The sequence below is a fragment of the Podarcis muralis genome, chromosome 4, assembly GCF_964188315.1.
Source record: "Podarcis muralis chromosome 4, rPodMur119.hap1.1, whole genome shotgun sequence".
In the NCBI taxonomy this organism is placed as follows: Eukaryota; Metazoa; Chordata; class Lepidosauria; order Squamata; family Lacertidae; genus Podarcis; species Podarcis muralis.
The window spans coordinates 7,799,676-7,814,692 of NC_135658.1; the positions used below are offsets into that span (position 1 = coordinate 7,799,676).

The 15,017-nt window shown below is 50.3% G+C and overlaps 1 protein-coding gene across 3 annotated transcripts in view; it reads right to left on the minus strand.

The window, feature by feature from the left end:
- PPME1 (protein phosphatase methylesterase 1) overlaps positions 1 to 15,017 on the minus strand; it is a 53,396-nt gene that overhangs the window by 11,348 nt on the left and 27,031 nt on the right. For 2 of the 3 annotated variants that reach the window (XM_077926876.1, XM_077926877.1), the window contains exons 11-13: positions 10,750 to 10,794; positions 7,373 to 7,437; positions 3,988 to 4,055 (exon numbers count right to left, since the gene is read on the minus strand). In XM_077926876.1, the coding sequence (XP_077783002.1) occupies positions 3,988 to 4,055; positions 7,373 to 7,437; positions 10,750 to 10,794 (178 nt within the window). Of the gene's footprint in view, positions 1 to 369; positions 430 to 3,987; positions 4,056 to 7,372; positions 7,438 to 10,749; positions 10,795 to 15,017 lie in introns of all 3 variants that reach the window. The other variant, XM_077926875.1, reaches the window with a different exon arrangement.

The window sequence follows — 15,017 nt, forward strand, 5'->3', positions numbered from 1 at the left end:
ACTGGCTCTCTGGTTTGGGAGTGGCGGGCAGGCTGTGCGCCGTTGCCCCACGCTCCTGGGCTGCTCTTTGGGGGTGGGGGGGTGGGAGCCCCGCCACTCTGCCAGTAGGAAGGTTTGGGAGCCATGGCCCCTGTCCGTCCCTCCACTACGGCTCACCATGGCTCCCCTTCCTTGCCCCCTCTGCGGCTCGCTTTAAAGCAGCAAATTGCCGTCTCTCAGTGCCTCCTAATTCAACTGCAAAGGCTTGATTGCCTAACTGGATTCTGAGCTCCGTTTGAAGTTGAAAAATATTAAGTTTGGGGATTTCTTCAAGTAGCAGTTTTGCGGAACTAGTCATAAATACATGCAGAGCATCTCCACAAGTGGTACCTGGGATTAAGTACTTAATTCGTTCCAGAGGTCCGTTCTTAACCTGAAACTGTTCTTAACCTGAGGTAATAATAATAATAATAATATGTTATTATTTGTACCCCGCCCATCTGGCTGGGTTTCCCCAGCCACTCTGGGCGGCTTCCATAAAAACCAAAGATACAGTAAAATATCACAGATTAAAAACTTCCCTGAACAGGGCTGCCTTAAGATGCCTTCTGAATGTCAGGTAGTTATTTATCGCTTTGACATCTGATGGGAGGGCGTTCCACAGGGCGGGCGCCACTACCGAAAAGGCCCTCTGCCTGGTTCCCTGTAACTTGGCTTCTCGCAATGAGGGAACCGCCAGAAGGCCCTCGGTGCTGGACCTCAGCGTCCGGGCAGAACGATGGGGGTGGAGACGCTCCTTCAGGTATACTGGGCCGAGGCCGTTTAGGGCTTTAAAGGTCAACACCAGCACTTTGAATTGTGCTCGGAAACGTACTGGGAGCCAATGTAGGTCTTTCAAGACCGGTGTTATGTGGTCTCGGCGGCCGCCCCCAGTCACCAGTCTAGCTGCCGCATTCTGGATTAGTTGTAGTTTCCGAGTCACCTTCAAAGGTAGCCCCACGTACAGCGCATTGCAGTAGTCCAAGCGGGAGATAACTAGAGCATGCACCACTCTGGCGAGACAGTCCGCGGGCAGGTAGGGTCTCAGCCTGCGTACCAGGTGGAGTTGGTAGACAGCTGCCCTGGATACAGAATTGACCTGCGCCTCCATGGACAGCTGTGAGTCCAAAATGACTCCCAGGCTGCGCACCTGGTCCTTCAGGGGCACAGTTACCCCATTCAGGACCAGGGAGTCCTCCACACCAGCCCGCCCCCTGTCCCCCAAAAACAGTACTTCTGTCTTGTCAGGATTCAACCTCAATCCATTAGCCACCATCCATCCTCCAACCGCCTCCAGGCACTCACACAGGACCTTCACTGCCTTCACTGGTTCTGATTTAAAAGAGAGGTAGAGCTGGGTATCATCTGCATATTGATGAACACCCAGTCCAAACCCCCTGATGATCTCTCCCAGCGGCTTCATATAGATGTTAAAAAGCATGGGGGAGAGGACAGAACCCTGAGGCACCCCACAAGTGAGGGCCCAGGGGTCTGAACACTCATCCCCCACCACCACTTTCTGAACACGGCCCAGGAGGAGGGAGCAGAACCACTGTATGACAGTGCCCCCAGCTCCCAGCCCCTCTAGGCGGTCCAGAAGGATGTTATGGTCGATTGTATCAAAGGCCGCTGAGAGATCCAGCAGAACTAGGAAACAACTCTCACCTTTGTCCCTAGCTCGCCGGAGATCATCAACCAGCGTGACCAAGGCAGTTTCAGTCCCATGGTGAGGCCTGATTGGAAGGGATCCAAATGGTCCGCATCCTCCAGGCGTGCCTGGAGTTGTTCAGCAACCACGCACTCAATCACCTTGCCCAAGAATGGAAGATTTGAGACTGGGCGATAGTTGGCCATACTGGCCGGGTCTAAAGATGGTTTTTTAAGAAGCGGTTTAATGACCGCCTCTTTCAGCGGATCTGGGAATGTTCCCTCACAGAGGGAAGCATTCACCACCCCGCAGATCCCATCGCCCAGCCCTTCCCGGCTTGCTTTTATTAGCCAGGATGGGCAAGGATCAAGGAGACAGGTGGTTGGTTTCACGCGTCCAAGCAGCCTGTCCACATCCTCGGAGGTAACGGATTGGAATTGGTTCCATGCAACTTGACCAGACAGAGCTCCAGCACTCTCCCGCCCCAGCCCTGCTCCCACGGTGGTGTCTAGCTCCTTCCGAATATGAGTGATTTTATCTGCAAAAAACTTTGCAAAATCGTTGCAGGAGATCTTGGGGTCTTTACAAGGCCCCGGTGGTAAAGGTGGTTCCGTTAAATTGCGGACCACCTGAAAGAGTCTCCTGCTACTATTTTCTGCAGATGCAATAGAGGCGGTGAAGAAAGTCTTCTTCGCCGTCGCTATCGCCACTTGATAGGCTCGACGTTGAGCTCTAACCTGTGTCCGGTCAGATTCGGAGTGAGTTTTCTGCCACCGACGCTCTAGCCGTCTCAGCGATTGTTTCATCGCCCTCAGCTCCGAAGAAAACCACGGGGCTGTCCGGGCTCCATGCAATCGGAGAGGGCGCTTCGGAGCCAGACAGTCGATAGCCCTGGTTAACTCCGCATTCCAGCGGGCCACCAGGGAATCAGCTGAAAGGCCATCAACTTGGGATAAAGCATCCCCTACCACTCTCTGGAAACCATTTGGATCCATTAAGTGGCGGGGGCGGACCATCCGAATTGGTCCTACCTCCCTGCAGAGGGGAAGGGTCGCGGAGAAGTCCAGTTGCACCAGGAAGTGATCTGACCATGGCACTTCTTTTGTTTCACTTTTACTTAGTGTCAGATCACCCACGTCACTAGAGGTGAACACCAGGTCTAAGGTATGTCCACGACTATGAGTTGGGCCAAACTTATTCAGGGACAGCCCCATGGAGGCCATGCTTTCCACGAAGTCCCGAGCGGCCCCTTGTAAGGTCGTGTCGGCATGGATGTTAAAATCCCCTAGGACAACCAAACTAGGTGTCTCCAGGAGAAAATCCGACACGACCTGAAGCAGCTCGGACAGGGAATCCTTGGTGCAGCGGGGAGGTTGGTACACCAAAAGGAATCCTGTACTGCCCCTATTGCCCAACTTCCAGAACATGCACTCAGAAAACTGGATCTTCCCAGTAGGACGCCCGGTGCAAGCTAGTGACTTCCTAAAAATCACTGCAACCCCCCCTCCCCGCCCACATGACCTGGGTTGCTGTGCGTAAGAGAAACCTGGTGGGCAAGCAGCGGCAAGGAGAGGCCCATCTGCTTCCTCCAACCAGGTCTCTGTCACACATGCCAGGTCAAATCCTCCATCCACAATCAGGTCGTGGATGTCAGTGGTTTTATTCATCATTGACCTGGCATTGCACAGCAACACTTTCAGGTCATGTGGGTATCCCTTGCTGATTCCAGTATCCATCCGGTCAAGGCCAGACCCGGAGGCAGGGATAGTCTTCAAACAGCGACTACACCTGCCTCCTCGGTAATGACATGGTCTGGTCTTAGCGTAACTCCGCCTCCTGCCCGTGATCACCGAGATCGGGTGTCCCAGTGCTTCCCCCCCTGTGGAACTTGTCCCAGCCATCGTGTTGGCTGGGGAGCCACTCCCACTTTAGCGATTTCTGTTCTCATCCTGAAGCAAAGTTCTTAAACCGAGGTACTATTTCTGGGTTAGCGGAGTCTGTAACTTGAAACGTCTTTAACCTGAAGCGTCTGTAACCCAAGGTACCACTGTAAGAGTGAGCTCAGCTAAAACCGAGCAGCCACCTGGCTCAGTTTGACCTGCACAACTATTTCCATCCCATCAGTGCTATCTGGGCAAGATAATAAGTGAACTTTGGAGTTCAGTCAGATGTGATAATAATGCATTTTCTTTTTTCAGGCATTGCAGGAAACTCCCCCCCCCCTCCGTTATATTTCAGGAGGGCAGGAACAGCGCCACGTGGGCGACTTTTATGCAAGGGAAGAGGCCGGTCTAGGGCTGCTTTCGCCTGACAAGCCTCACCATTGGAATCCACCGATGGGCTCTGTAAACCTGTGACGGATCAGGAACGTGGCGACGGCTTCGGCAACCTGGAAGAGAGTGGCCGGAGATGTTAAAAGAGAAAACGGAAAGGCTGGCATGCGAAGGGAGCCCTGATTAAGCCTTGCCTCCCTGCAGACTATCAAGGGCACCATATAAATTAATTTATTGATTAATTGATTAATATTCTACAGTGTTTGCAGGAGGCAGATGCTATTGCTTTGCTGTTTGTATTTTAACTACAGTATTTGTGTTTTCATCTAGCGGTAGCAAGACTGGTGACTGGGAGCAGCAGCCAAGACCACATAACATTTGAAAGACCTACATTGGCTCCCAGTATGTTTCCAAGCACAATTCAAAGTGTTGGTGCGGACCTTTAAAGCCTGAAATGGCTTCAGTCCAGTATTCCTGAAGGAGCGTCTCCACCCCCATCGTTCGGCCCGGACACTGAGGTCCAGCTCCGAGGGCCTTCTGGCAGTTCCCTCCTTCTGAGAAGTGAGGTTACAGGGAACCAGGCAGAGGGCCTTCTCGGTAGTGGCGCCCACCCTGTGGAACGTCCTCCCGTCAGATGTCAAAGAGAACAACAACTACCAGACTTTTAGAAGACATCTGAAGGCAGCCCTGTTCAGGGAAGCTTTCAACGTTTGGTGCATTACTATATTTTAATATGTTGTTGGAAGCTGCCCAGAGTGGCTGGGGAAGCCCACTCAGATGGGTGGGGTATAAATAAATTATTTATTATTATTATTATTATTATTATTATTATTATTATTATTATTATTATTATTATTATTATCATCATCATCATCATCATCATCTTGTGAACCAGGCTCAGGGTGGCTAACAGCAAATATAAAACACTGCAGAGGTCGCTACAGGGCCAGGTTTAAGGTGTTGCTCTTAGCATAAAAGGTAAAGGGACCCCTGACCGTTAGGTCCAGTCATGACTGACTCTGGGGTTGCGGCGCTCATCTCGCTTTATTGGCCGAGGGAGCCGGCGTACAGCTTCCGGGTCATGTGGCCAGTATGACTAAGCCGCTTCTGGCGAACCAGAGCAGTGCACGGAAACACCGTTTACCTTCCCGCCGGAGTGGTACCCATTTATCTACTTGCACTGGTGTGCTTTCGAACTGCTAGGTTGGCAGGAGCTGGGACAAAGCAACGGGAGCCCACAGCGTTGTAGGGATTCGAACTGCCAAACTTCTGATCGGCAAGCCCGACGCTCTGTGGTTTAACCCACAGCGCCACCCGCGTCCCTGCTCTTAGCATACAAAACCCTTAACAACTTGGGATCAATTTACCTGCAAGATTGCCTTGCCCCACGTGTGCCCACCTGACTGCTGCAGTCAGCGCTGCTACAGGTGTCCCATAATACCTGCTGTGTATTTGCAAGAATTCGATCTTTTGGTGCGGCCGCTCTTACACACTGGAACTCCCTGCCTTTTGATATCAGGCAGAGCTTTCACTGTACAGACATACCTTGGTAGTCGAACGGAATCCGTTCTGGAAGTCCGTTCGACTTCCAAAAACGTTCAGGAACCAAGGCACGGCTTCCGATTGGCTGCGGAAAGCACCTGCAGCCAATTGGAAGCCATGGAAGTCGCGTCGGACATTCGGGTTCCAAACAACGTTCAAAAACCAGAACAATCCCTTCCGGTTTTCGATCGTTCAGGAGCCAAAACCTTCCGACTCCCAAAGCTTTTGAAAACCAACGTACAACTGTACTGTTTTTGGCACCTGCTAAAAGCAAGCCAACCTATCTGCTTGGAAAGTTGACGCAATAATAATTACAGTGGTGCCTCGCAAGACGAAATTAATTCGTTCCGCAAGTCTCTTCGTCTTGCGAGTTTTTCGTCTTGCGATGCACGGTTTCCCATAGGAATGCATTGAAAATCAATTAATGCGTTCCTAGGGAAACCGCCTTCAGACCAGGTCCGGGGACAGTCTGTCCCCTGACCTCTTCTGAAGGCTGGGGGGGGGGGGACAAGGGCTTTTCTTCCCACCCCCAGCATTTTAAAAAACCCCAGGACAGCGGAGGCCTTCTCCGCTGTCCGGGGCGATCTTAAAATGCTGGCGGGCGGCATTTTAAAATCATCCGGGACAGCGGAGGACTTCTCCCTGTCTGGGGCGATTTAAAAGCCCCTGGGAAGGCAGGCAGGGGGGACAAAGACTTTTGCCCCCCGCCAGCCTTCAGAAGAGGTCCTGGACCTCTTCTGAAGGCGTGCGGGGGGCAAATGTCTTTGCTCCCCCCTGCCTGCCTTCCCGGGAGAGCGGAGAAAGGCAGCACGTTTCTCCGCTGTCCCGGACGGCTTTTGAAGGCAGGCTTTTGAAAGCCGTCCGGGACAGCAGAGAAACGCAGCGCGCCCTTCCCGCTGTCCCCCGACTTGGCTAGAAGGCTGGCGGGGGGGAGAAGCCTGCTCCTCCCGTCGCCAGCCCCGCAAACTCGGGAGACAGCGGGAGAGGCGCAGCACGCCATTCCCATTGTCCCCCGACTTGGCTAGAAGGCTGGCGGGGGGGAGAAGCCTGCTCCTCCCCGTCGCCAGCCCCGCAAACTCAGGGGACAACGGGAGAGGCGCAGCGCGCCATCCCGCTGTCTCCCAACATGGTTTGGAGGCTGGCGGAGGGCTTCCTCCTCCCCCAGCCCCGCAAGCTCCCAGAGCGATGCCAAAGCTGTGCGCAGCTTCGGCATGGCTCTGGGTCCCGTTCTGGGGGAGGGGGAAGCTCGGGCTTCCCCCGCCCCAGCCCCACGCCTGGCGGTGGGGGAATAAATTTTTTCCCCTTTATTTCCCTCCCCCCCCCCCCCTGCCAGGCTTCGGAGCAGCCTTCCGAAGCCTGGCGGTGGGAGGAGGTCTCTCCGACCCCCCCCCCCGCCAGGCTTCGGAGGAGGTCCGAGGACAGTGGGGAAGACGCGCTGCGCTTCCCCGCTGTCCCGGAGATTTCCCTATGGGCTTTCGTCTTGCGAAGCAAGCCCATAGGGAAATTCGTTTTGCGAAGCGCCTCCAAAACAGAAAACCCTTTCGTCTAGCGGGTTTTCCGTCTTGCGAGGCGTTCGTCTTGCGGGGTACCACTGTATACAATAATAATTTATTATTTACACCCCGCCCATCTGGCTGGGTTTCGTGATCCATTAACTTTCCCCGAATGTCTTAAATTACCGTTAATGATTTTTCTCAGGGATCATTTTATGGTTTATCTTTTCTTAGTTAACTGCTTTGAGGTTGCTAGGGTTATTTTTTACCCCCCCCCCCCACTCAAGCAGGGTATAAATAAAAAATAAATACATTTTGCAAAAAGCCAAAAACCAAAACCAAGGGGGTGAACTGTAATTCTGCCCTCAAAGCCACAGCTGTTCCAAAACGTCACTCACTTTGTCTGGAGCGTCTTCGTGGACTGCGTGGCCGCACTGCGGAAGGACTTGCATCTGGAATTTCCCTGCAAGGGAGCAAGAGAGGGTGAGGCAAGACTCCCAGAATCCTTTGCTCCCGGCCTTCCGCTTTTGACTCCATGGGTCATAGGCAGGGAGGAGGCGGTGGCAGCCCTAGACATGGTTTTTTCCTCCTAAGGTAAAGTACAGTGGTACCTTGGTTCTCAAACACCTTGGTACTCAAACAACTTGGAACCCAAACACTGCAAACCCGAAAGTAAGTGTTCCAGTTTGCAAACTTTTTTCAGAAGCCGAACATGCTCCGTTTTGAGTGTTACGCTTCCATTTTGAGTGCCACACTTCCGTTTTGAGTGTTACACTGAGGTCTGTCTGTTTTGCTACTTATTTTGCGCTTTTGTTTTTGTAGCTCTTTTTTTGTGACTGTGTGGAACCTAGTTCAGCTACTGATTGTGTGACTGTAGTAAATTGTTGACTGCTTTCATTTTTATGGATCAATGGTCTTGTTAGATAGTAAAATCCATGTTAAACTGCTGTTTTAGGGGTTGTTTTTAAAAGTCTGGGACGGATTAATCCCTTTTGCATTGCTTTCTATGGGAAAGCATGCCTTGGTTTTGGAACGCTTTGGTTTCAGAATAGACTTCCAGAATGGTTTAAGTTTGAGAACCAAGGTACCACTATACCTACTTAAAATCTTGCATTGGTTCACAGGACGAACAATGACTATCATCAGTGCAGGTAAGAAAAAAAAATAATTTTATTTTTTATCTTCTACAATACCATCTTATTTATTTTATAGTACAGTACATTGATTATTGCTTTCATTTTATGGATCAGTGGTCACATTAGATAGTAAAATGTTAAATTGCTGTTTTAGGGGTTGTTCTTAAATGTCTGGAACGGATTAATCCCTTTTGCATTACTTTCTATGGGAAAGCGCGCCTTGGTTTTGGAACGCTTTGGTTTTGGAACGGACGTCCGGAACGGATTAAGTTTGAGAACCAAGGTACAACTGTAGATGGATGCCACCCTGCATCCCACATACAAAAGCTGACTGAACCAACAGTGGACCCCACTGTGACGTTAACATATGAGAGTGCTGGAGGAGAAATAGTTAAATAGGTTACCCAATCAGGACCCAGGGGGGTGGAGTCAGAGGGGCTATAAAATCAGCTCTGGGAGGGGCAAAGGGAGGAGTTCGTTGGGAGTTGGGTGGTTGGTTGGAGTGGGAGTGAATTGGGATAGAGTCTGTGGGTAGGTTGAGTTAGTGTAGTGAAATAAGCTGAGTCAGGAACAGTTAGGGCTAGGAAGACAAGGAAATATCTGAGAGGTGGTTTAGTGAGTGAGAGCAGGTAGCGGAAGTTGTAGGACTGGATAGGCACCCCATGATTGTAATTGACCGATACCGTTTATGAAACCACACGCTTGTTAAACTGCAATAAATAAACAGAAGTTTATGTTCCAATTTAGCCCTGACTGGACTCAGTATTGTACCAGATAGGGCCTGGGTGGTGGTAAAAGCGACCCCTGACCATTAGGTCCAGTCGTGACCGACTGGGGTTGCAGCGCTCATCTCGCTTTACTGGCCGAGGTAGCCGGCGTTTGTCCACAGACAGCTTCCAGGTCATGTGGCCAGCATGACTAAGCCGCTTCTGGCCAGCCAGAGCAGAGCACGGAAACGCCCTTTACCTTCCCACCGGAGTGGTACCTATTTATCTACTTGCACTTGGACGTGCTTTCGAACTGCTAGGTTGGCAGGAGCAGGGACCGAGCAACGGGAGCTCACCCCATCGCGGGGATTCGAACTGCCAACCTTCTGATCGGCAAGTCCTAGGCTCTGTGGTTTAACCCACAGCGCCACCCGCATCCCTGGGTGGTGATAGCGAGAAATAAATTGGTGGCACAGGGATCAATAGAAGGTGAAATGTCCGGGGATCCTGTGTGATCGCCAAACCCACCAGTAATGGGATAGCATCCTCCAGCACACCTGGGGAGCAGCAGCAGCCGCTTAGCTGAGGAATCTCTGTGCGAGAGGCCTCAGGAGCTTGTCTCACTCTGCACCCGAGGCCACCTGAATTCCGCAAACCCGAATGCTGCAATGGTCTACATGCAGGTTACGGGGATTTGCATTCTGGGTGGGGCAAAGCACCCAGGAGGAGTGCCAAGCCCACCCACAACCGATGGAAATTTCAGTGCAGCTTCCTCCCAGGTTTTTGGGATTAAATGCACTTTCAAACGTATCCGGTCAGGCTTAAGGACTAGGAACTTGTCTCCATCCTTTAAACCAGGCATGTCCAACAGGTTGATCGCGATCTACTGGCCTGTCACAGGATGTCCCTGGTCGATCTTTGTTTTTTGTGTTAATGTAATATTTATTAAATCCTGGTTGATCTGTGGACCCCCTGAGAAATCCCCACCAAAAACAAACAAGAAAAACGACAACTCAACAACTCTGGCTCCCCAAAAATGGCTCAACAACCCTGGTCAATCCTTCAATGACAATGGGTAAATCAGTGCCAGTTCTTTTATACTGTGAGTAGATTGCAGTTGGGAGTTGGACATGCCTGCTTTAAAGGTACCCCTGCCCGTACGGGCCAGTCTTGCCAGACTCTGGGGTTGTGCGCCCATCTCACTCAAGAGGCCGGGGGCCAGCGCTGTCCGGAGACACTTCCGGGTCACGTGGCCAGCGTGACATCGCTGCTCTGGCGAGCCAGCGCAGCACACGGAACGCTGTTTACCTTCCCGCCAGTAAGCGGTCCCTATTTATCTACTTGCACCCGGGGGTGCTTTCGAACTGCTAGGTTGGCAGGCGCTGGGACCGAGCAACGGGAGCGCACCCCGCCGCGGGGATTCGAACCGCCGACCTTTCGATCGGCAAGCCCTAGGCGCTGAGGCTTTTACCCACAGCGCCACCCGCGTCCCAATTAAATAATCCGAATTAAATAATTAAATAATATAATTATTTGAATATTTAATTATTTGAATATTTAATTATTCAAATATTTAATTGATTATTTAAATAATATAATTATTTAATTATATTATAATTATAATTAAATAATTAAATTAAATAATCCCAATTAAATAATCCCAATTAAATAATCCGAATTAAAAAAAATAATCCGAATTAAAAAATGGCACTTTGGAACGACAGCATGCGTTCAGACTACACTTTAGTCCCCACCTCCCAGCTTTAAGAACTCTAATTGCCAAGCAAAGGGCCGATCTATCGGCGGTCATTGTTTGAATGACATTATCCAGAACTGGCTACCACCGTCCCTGCCTCCTGATAGATCCCTCAAAAGGCAATCCCCGTGATCCTCTAGGAAACCAATCGTAGATCAGGACGTCAGCATATTTACCTTGCATCTGGCCGATGGTTAGATCTTTATCCAGTCTGTCGACACCTAAAAAACGATTCCAGGGCACAGGGAAAGAGAGAGAAGGAAGAGAAGGGTTTTTTTTAAACGTTTCAAGTTATTTTGCCCTGCTGGAAGTCCTGCAAATGGGGGGGGGGGGTGTGGAGGAGAAGAGAAGGGGTGAAGCATAATCCAGAACTTGCTGGAATTGCTGTTTGTAGTGGTCATGTGGGACTGCTATGAGGAATTATGAAAAATGAAGCAAGCCATTGTGTCCGCGGTGAAAGCATTGCTTTGACTGGGTTTGGGTCATTGACATGATTTCTGATCAATCCCACAAGCCTCTGTGTCTCTGCCCCATTTTCTCTACGCCCGACAGTCACGTGTAAAGCATACTAACACAGACCAGGCCTCCTGGGTACATAAAAATAAGGAGGTAGCTTTGATGTAGCTTTCGTTAATCTTTAGGTAGAACTTAGGGCCAGGAACAGAGTTCACATGGAGGTGGTAAAATGCCTGTCTTTAAGGTAAAGGGAAAGGGACCCCTGACCATTAGGTCCAGTCGTGACCAACTCTGGGGTTGCGGCGCTCATCTCGCTTTAATGGCCAAGGGAGCCGGCGTACAGCTTCCCGGTCATGTGGCCAGCATGACTAAGCTGCTTCTGGAGAACCAGAGCAGCGCACGGAAATGCCATTTACCTTCCCACTGGAGCGGTACCTATTTATCTACTTGCACTTTGTGCTTTCGAACTGCTAGGTTGGCAGGAGCAGGGACCGAGCAACGGGAGCTCACCCCGTCGCAGGGATTCGAACCGCCAACCTTCTGATCAGCAAGTCCTAGGCTCTGTGGTTTAACCAACAGCGCCACCTGCACCCCCAGCCTAAACATGTATGCATGCTCAAATAATACATAGTTCTTTGTAGTTAAGAGGCTTCCTCTGATCTGACTTTGTCCCCACGTGGGATTTTTTGAAATGCTCAGAGGAAATCTGATTGGTTCTTACAAAGGCTGTGTTAAAGTTCTTTTGTGAATAAAAACGACCTGGGCCAGGGAGTGGGATACACACTTTCTCCCAGGTTCTTACTGGTCAAGGCTCGTGTCTATTGTATTAAACAGGGTCCAGTCCTTCCTTTGCCTTCAGAACACAACACTGTTTTATTAAGGACAGGGGACAAATTACAGGGCTCAGGGACGTTCTCTCTGCCCATCAACTTAAAAAAAAGACGCCAAAAGCCAAATTAGAATACGTGAAACATTTTTTGCACAACCGCCTCCCTTACAACAGTTGTGGTGGCTGATGGGAGTTGTAGTTCAAGGCCGTTTACCTTTTAATTTTTAGTTGTTGCTTCGTTAACAGTGTTTTACAGACAGTAATGTTTTCACAACGGTGATTTCTTAATTGTTCTACGGTATTTATGCTGCATTTGCGATGATCCGTTCGTGTTCCATCACACTATATTGATTTATGGTGTGTGAGCTGCTTTGGAATTCATTTGAACAAAAAACAGCGTAGAAATATAAGAAATAAAATCTATTGGCAGAACTGGCACAACCACAGGTTCCGCTTTTTGGTCGTTTACAGTGTGTCAGCACCCGAACTTTGGAACTTCCTGCCTATTGAGATCAAGGAGCCTTCTCTGTACTCTTTACGGAGCCTGCTAAAAACATTCAGACAAGTGCTTAGAAAGTCATGGCAATTTTAATGTTTTTCTGTGTGTTTTAAATTGCCGTAGCGATTTTTTTCTTGATTTTCTTGTTTTATTCTTCTGGTAAACCGCTTTGATTGTGTTTTTTTCTTCATCTTCTTTTTAGACAAGTGGCGTGTAAATTTTAAGAAATACAGTGGTACCTCAGTTTTCAAACAGCTTAGTTCTCAAATTACTTGGAACCCGAACACTGAAAACCCGGAAGTGAGTGTTTTGAGTCCTGAGCTTCCGTTTTTAGTGTTGCGCTGCTAATTTGCTTCCTGCCAATGTAATTGAAAAGTTCCTCATCCGTTTTTAGTGTTGCACTGCTAATTTGCGTCCTACCATTCCGACAGAAGTCTTCCGTTTCTAATTGCAGTGTTCTGGGGTGATATTTGGAGCTTATATTTGGTGCTTTTGTTTTTGCATTTATTTATTTATTGGCGTTATTGTTTGTGTGGCTTTTTTGTTTCTGTGACTGTGTGGAACCCAATTCAGCTACAGAATGACTGATTGTGCGACTGCAGAAATGGATAAAAGCAGCGAAGGCAAGAGAACCATTAACATTGTTTATTGCTTTCATTTTGTGGATTAATGGTCACATTAGATAGTAAAATTCATGTTAGATTGTCGTTTTAGGGATTGGTTTTTAATCTTCTGGAACGGATGAATCCCTTTTGCACTACTTTCTAGGGCAAAGTGCGACTTGGTTTCGGAAAGCTTTGGTTTTGGAATGGACTTCCGGAACGGATTAAGTTTGAGAACCGAGGTACCACTGTAAATGCTGAATAAATAGAACAGGAGAAGAGCCAGACATGCAGATGTGACCGTCCAAGTCCGGGCCTGAGCAGCCATTCCTCCCTACCCAAAAGGTGATCGGTGCTTTGTAGGAGTGCAAATATCCAGAGATGTAGGGATCAGATGGGATTACTATGAGGAATTACAGTGGTGCCCCGCAAGACGAACGCCTCGCAAGACGGAAAACCCGCTAGACGAAAGGGTTTTCTGTTTTGGAGGCGCTTCGCAAAACGAATTTCCCTATGGGCTTCCTTCGCAAGACGAAAGCCCATAGGGAAATCTCCGGGACAGTGGAGAAGCGCAGCGCGTCTTCCCCACTGTCCTCGGACCTCCTCCCGCCGCCAGGCTTCGGAAGGCTGCTCCGAAGCCTGGCGGGGGGCGGAGAGGTTTTTTAAAAACCCCGGGACAGCAGGGGACTCCTCCGCTGTCCGGGGCGATTTTAAAATGCTGCCGGGTGGCAGCGCTGCCGCCCAGCAGCATTTAAAAAAACCCGGGACAGCGGGTTTAAAATCGCCCTGGGCAACGCGATTCTCCGCTGTCCCGGACGGCTTTTGAAGGCAGGCGGGGGGAGCAAAGACTTTCGCCCCCCTCCCGCCTTCAGAAGAGGTCCTGGACCTCTTCTGAAGGCGGGCGGGGGGCGAAGGTCTTTGCTCCCCCCTGCCTGCCTTCCCGGGAGAGCGGAGAAACGTGCAGCCTCTCCTTGCGGAGGGGTTGCGCGCAGCTATGGAAGAAGGCAAGGCAGCGAGCGGGATGGATCCCGCTCGCTGTTTTGCCTTCCCCTTTAGCCCCGCGCAGCCTCTCCTTGCTGGGAGACACTGCGCAGGGCTTTCCTGGCTTTTCTGGGAGGTGGGGGAACCCGCAAAACCGGCAGAAGCCGCGCACACTTTAAAAGGGCTGCACGGCTTCTCCTGGCTTTCCTGTCCCCGACGGCTTTTGAAGGCAGGCGGGGGGAGCAAAGACTTTCGCCCCCCGCCCACCTTCAGAAGAGGTCCTGGACCTCTTCTGAAGGCTGGCGGGGGGCAAAAGTCTTTGTCCCCCCTGCCTGCCTTCCCAGGGGCTTTTAAATCGCCCCGGACAGCGGAGAAGTCCTCCGCTGTCCCGGGGCGATTTTAAAATGCCGCCTGCCAGCATTTTAAGATCGCCCCAGACAGCGGAGAAGCCCTCCGCTGTCCCGGGTTTTTTTTAAAATGCTGGGGGTGGGGTGGGAAGAAAAGCCCTTGTCCCCCCCCCCCCAGCCTTCAGATGAGGTCGGGGGACAGACTGTCCCCGGACCTGGTCCGAAGTCGGTTTCCATAGGAACGCATTAATTGATTTTCAATGCATTCCTATGGGAAACCGTGCATCGCAAGACGAAAAACTCGCAAGAAGAAAAAACTTGCGGAACGAATTAATTTCGTCTTGCGAGGCACCACTGTATAAAATATGCATCAAGCCATTGTGTCAGCTATGAAAGCATGGCGTTGACTGGGTTCGATTCATTGACAATAATTTCTGATCAAATCCCACAACCCTCTGCATCTCTGGCCATTTCCTCTACTGTCCATTTCTCTTTCTTGACAAGTCAGGTACGCAGCCCAGTTGCTTCGCCAGGCATGCATCCTGGGCCATAAAGTGGGCAGTTTCTTTGATGTAGCTTTTCTGATATGTTAATCTTAGAATATTAATCTTAGGACCAGGAAACAGATTTTCACATGAAGGTAATAATGATCGCTGTCCTCCTGGCCATCCTTATCATGTATATTACTTGTTTATGACCTCCAGGGTTGCGGGATGCACTCCTTTGTAGT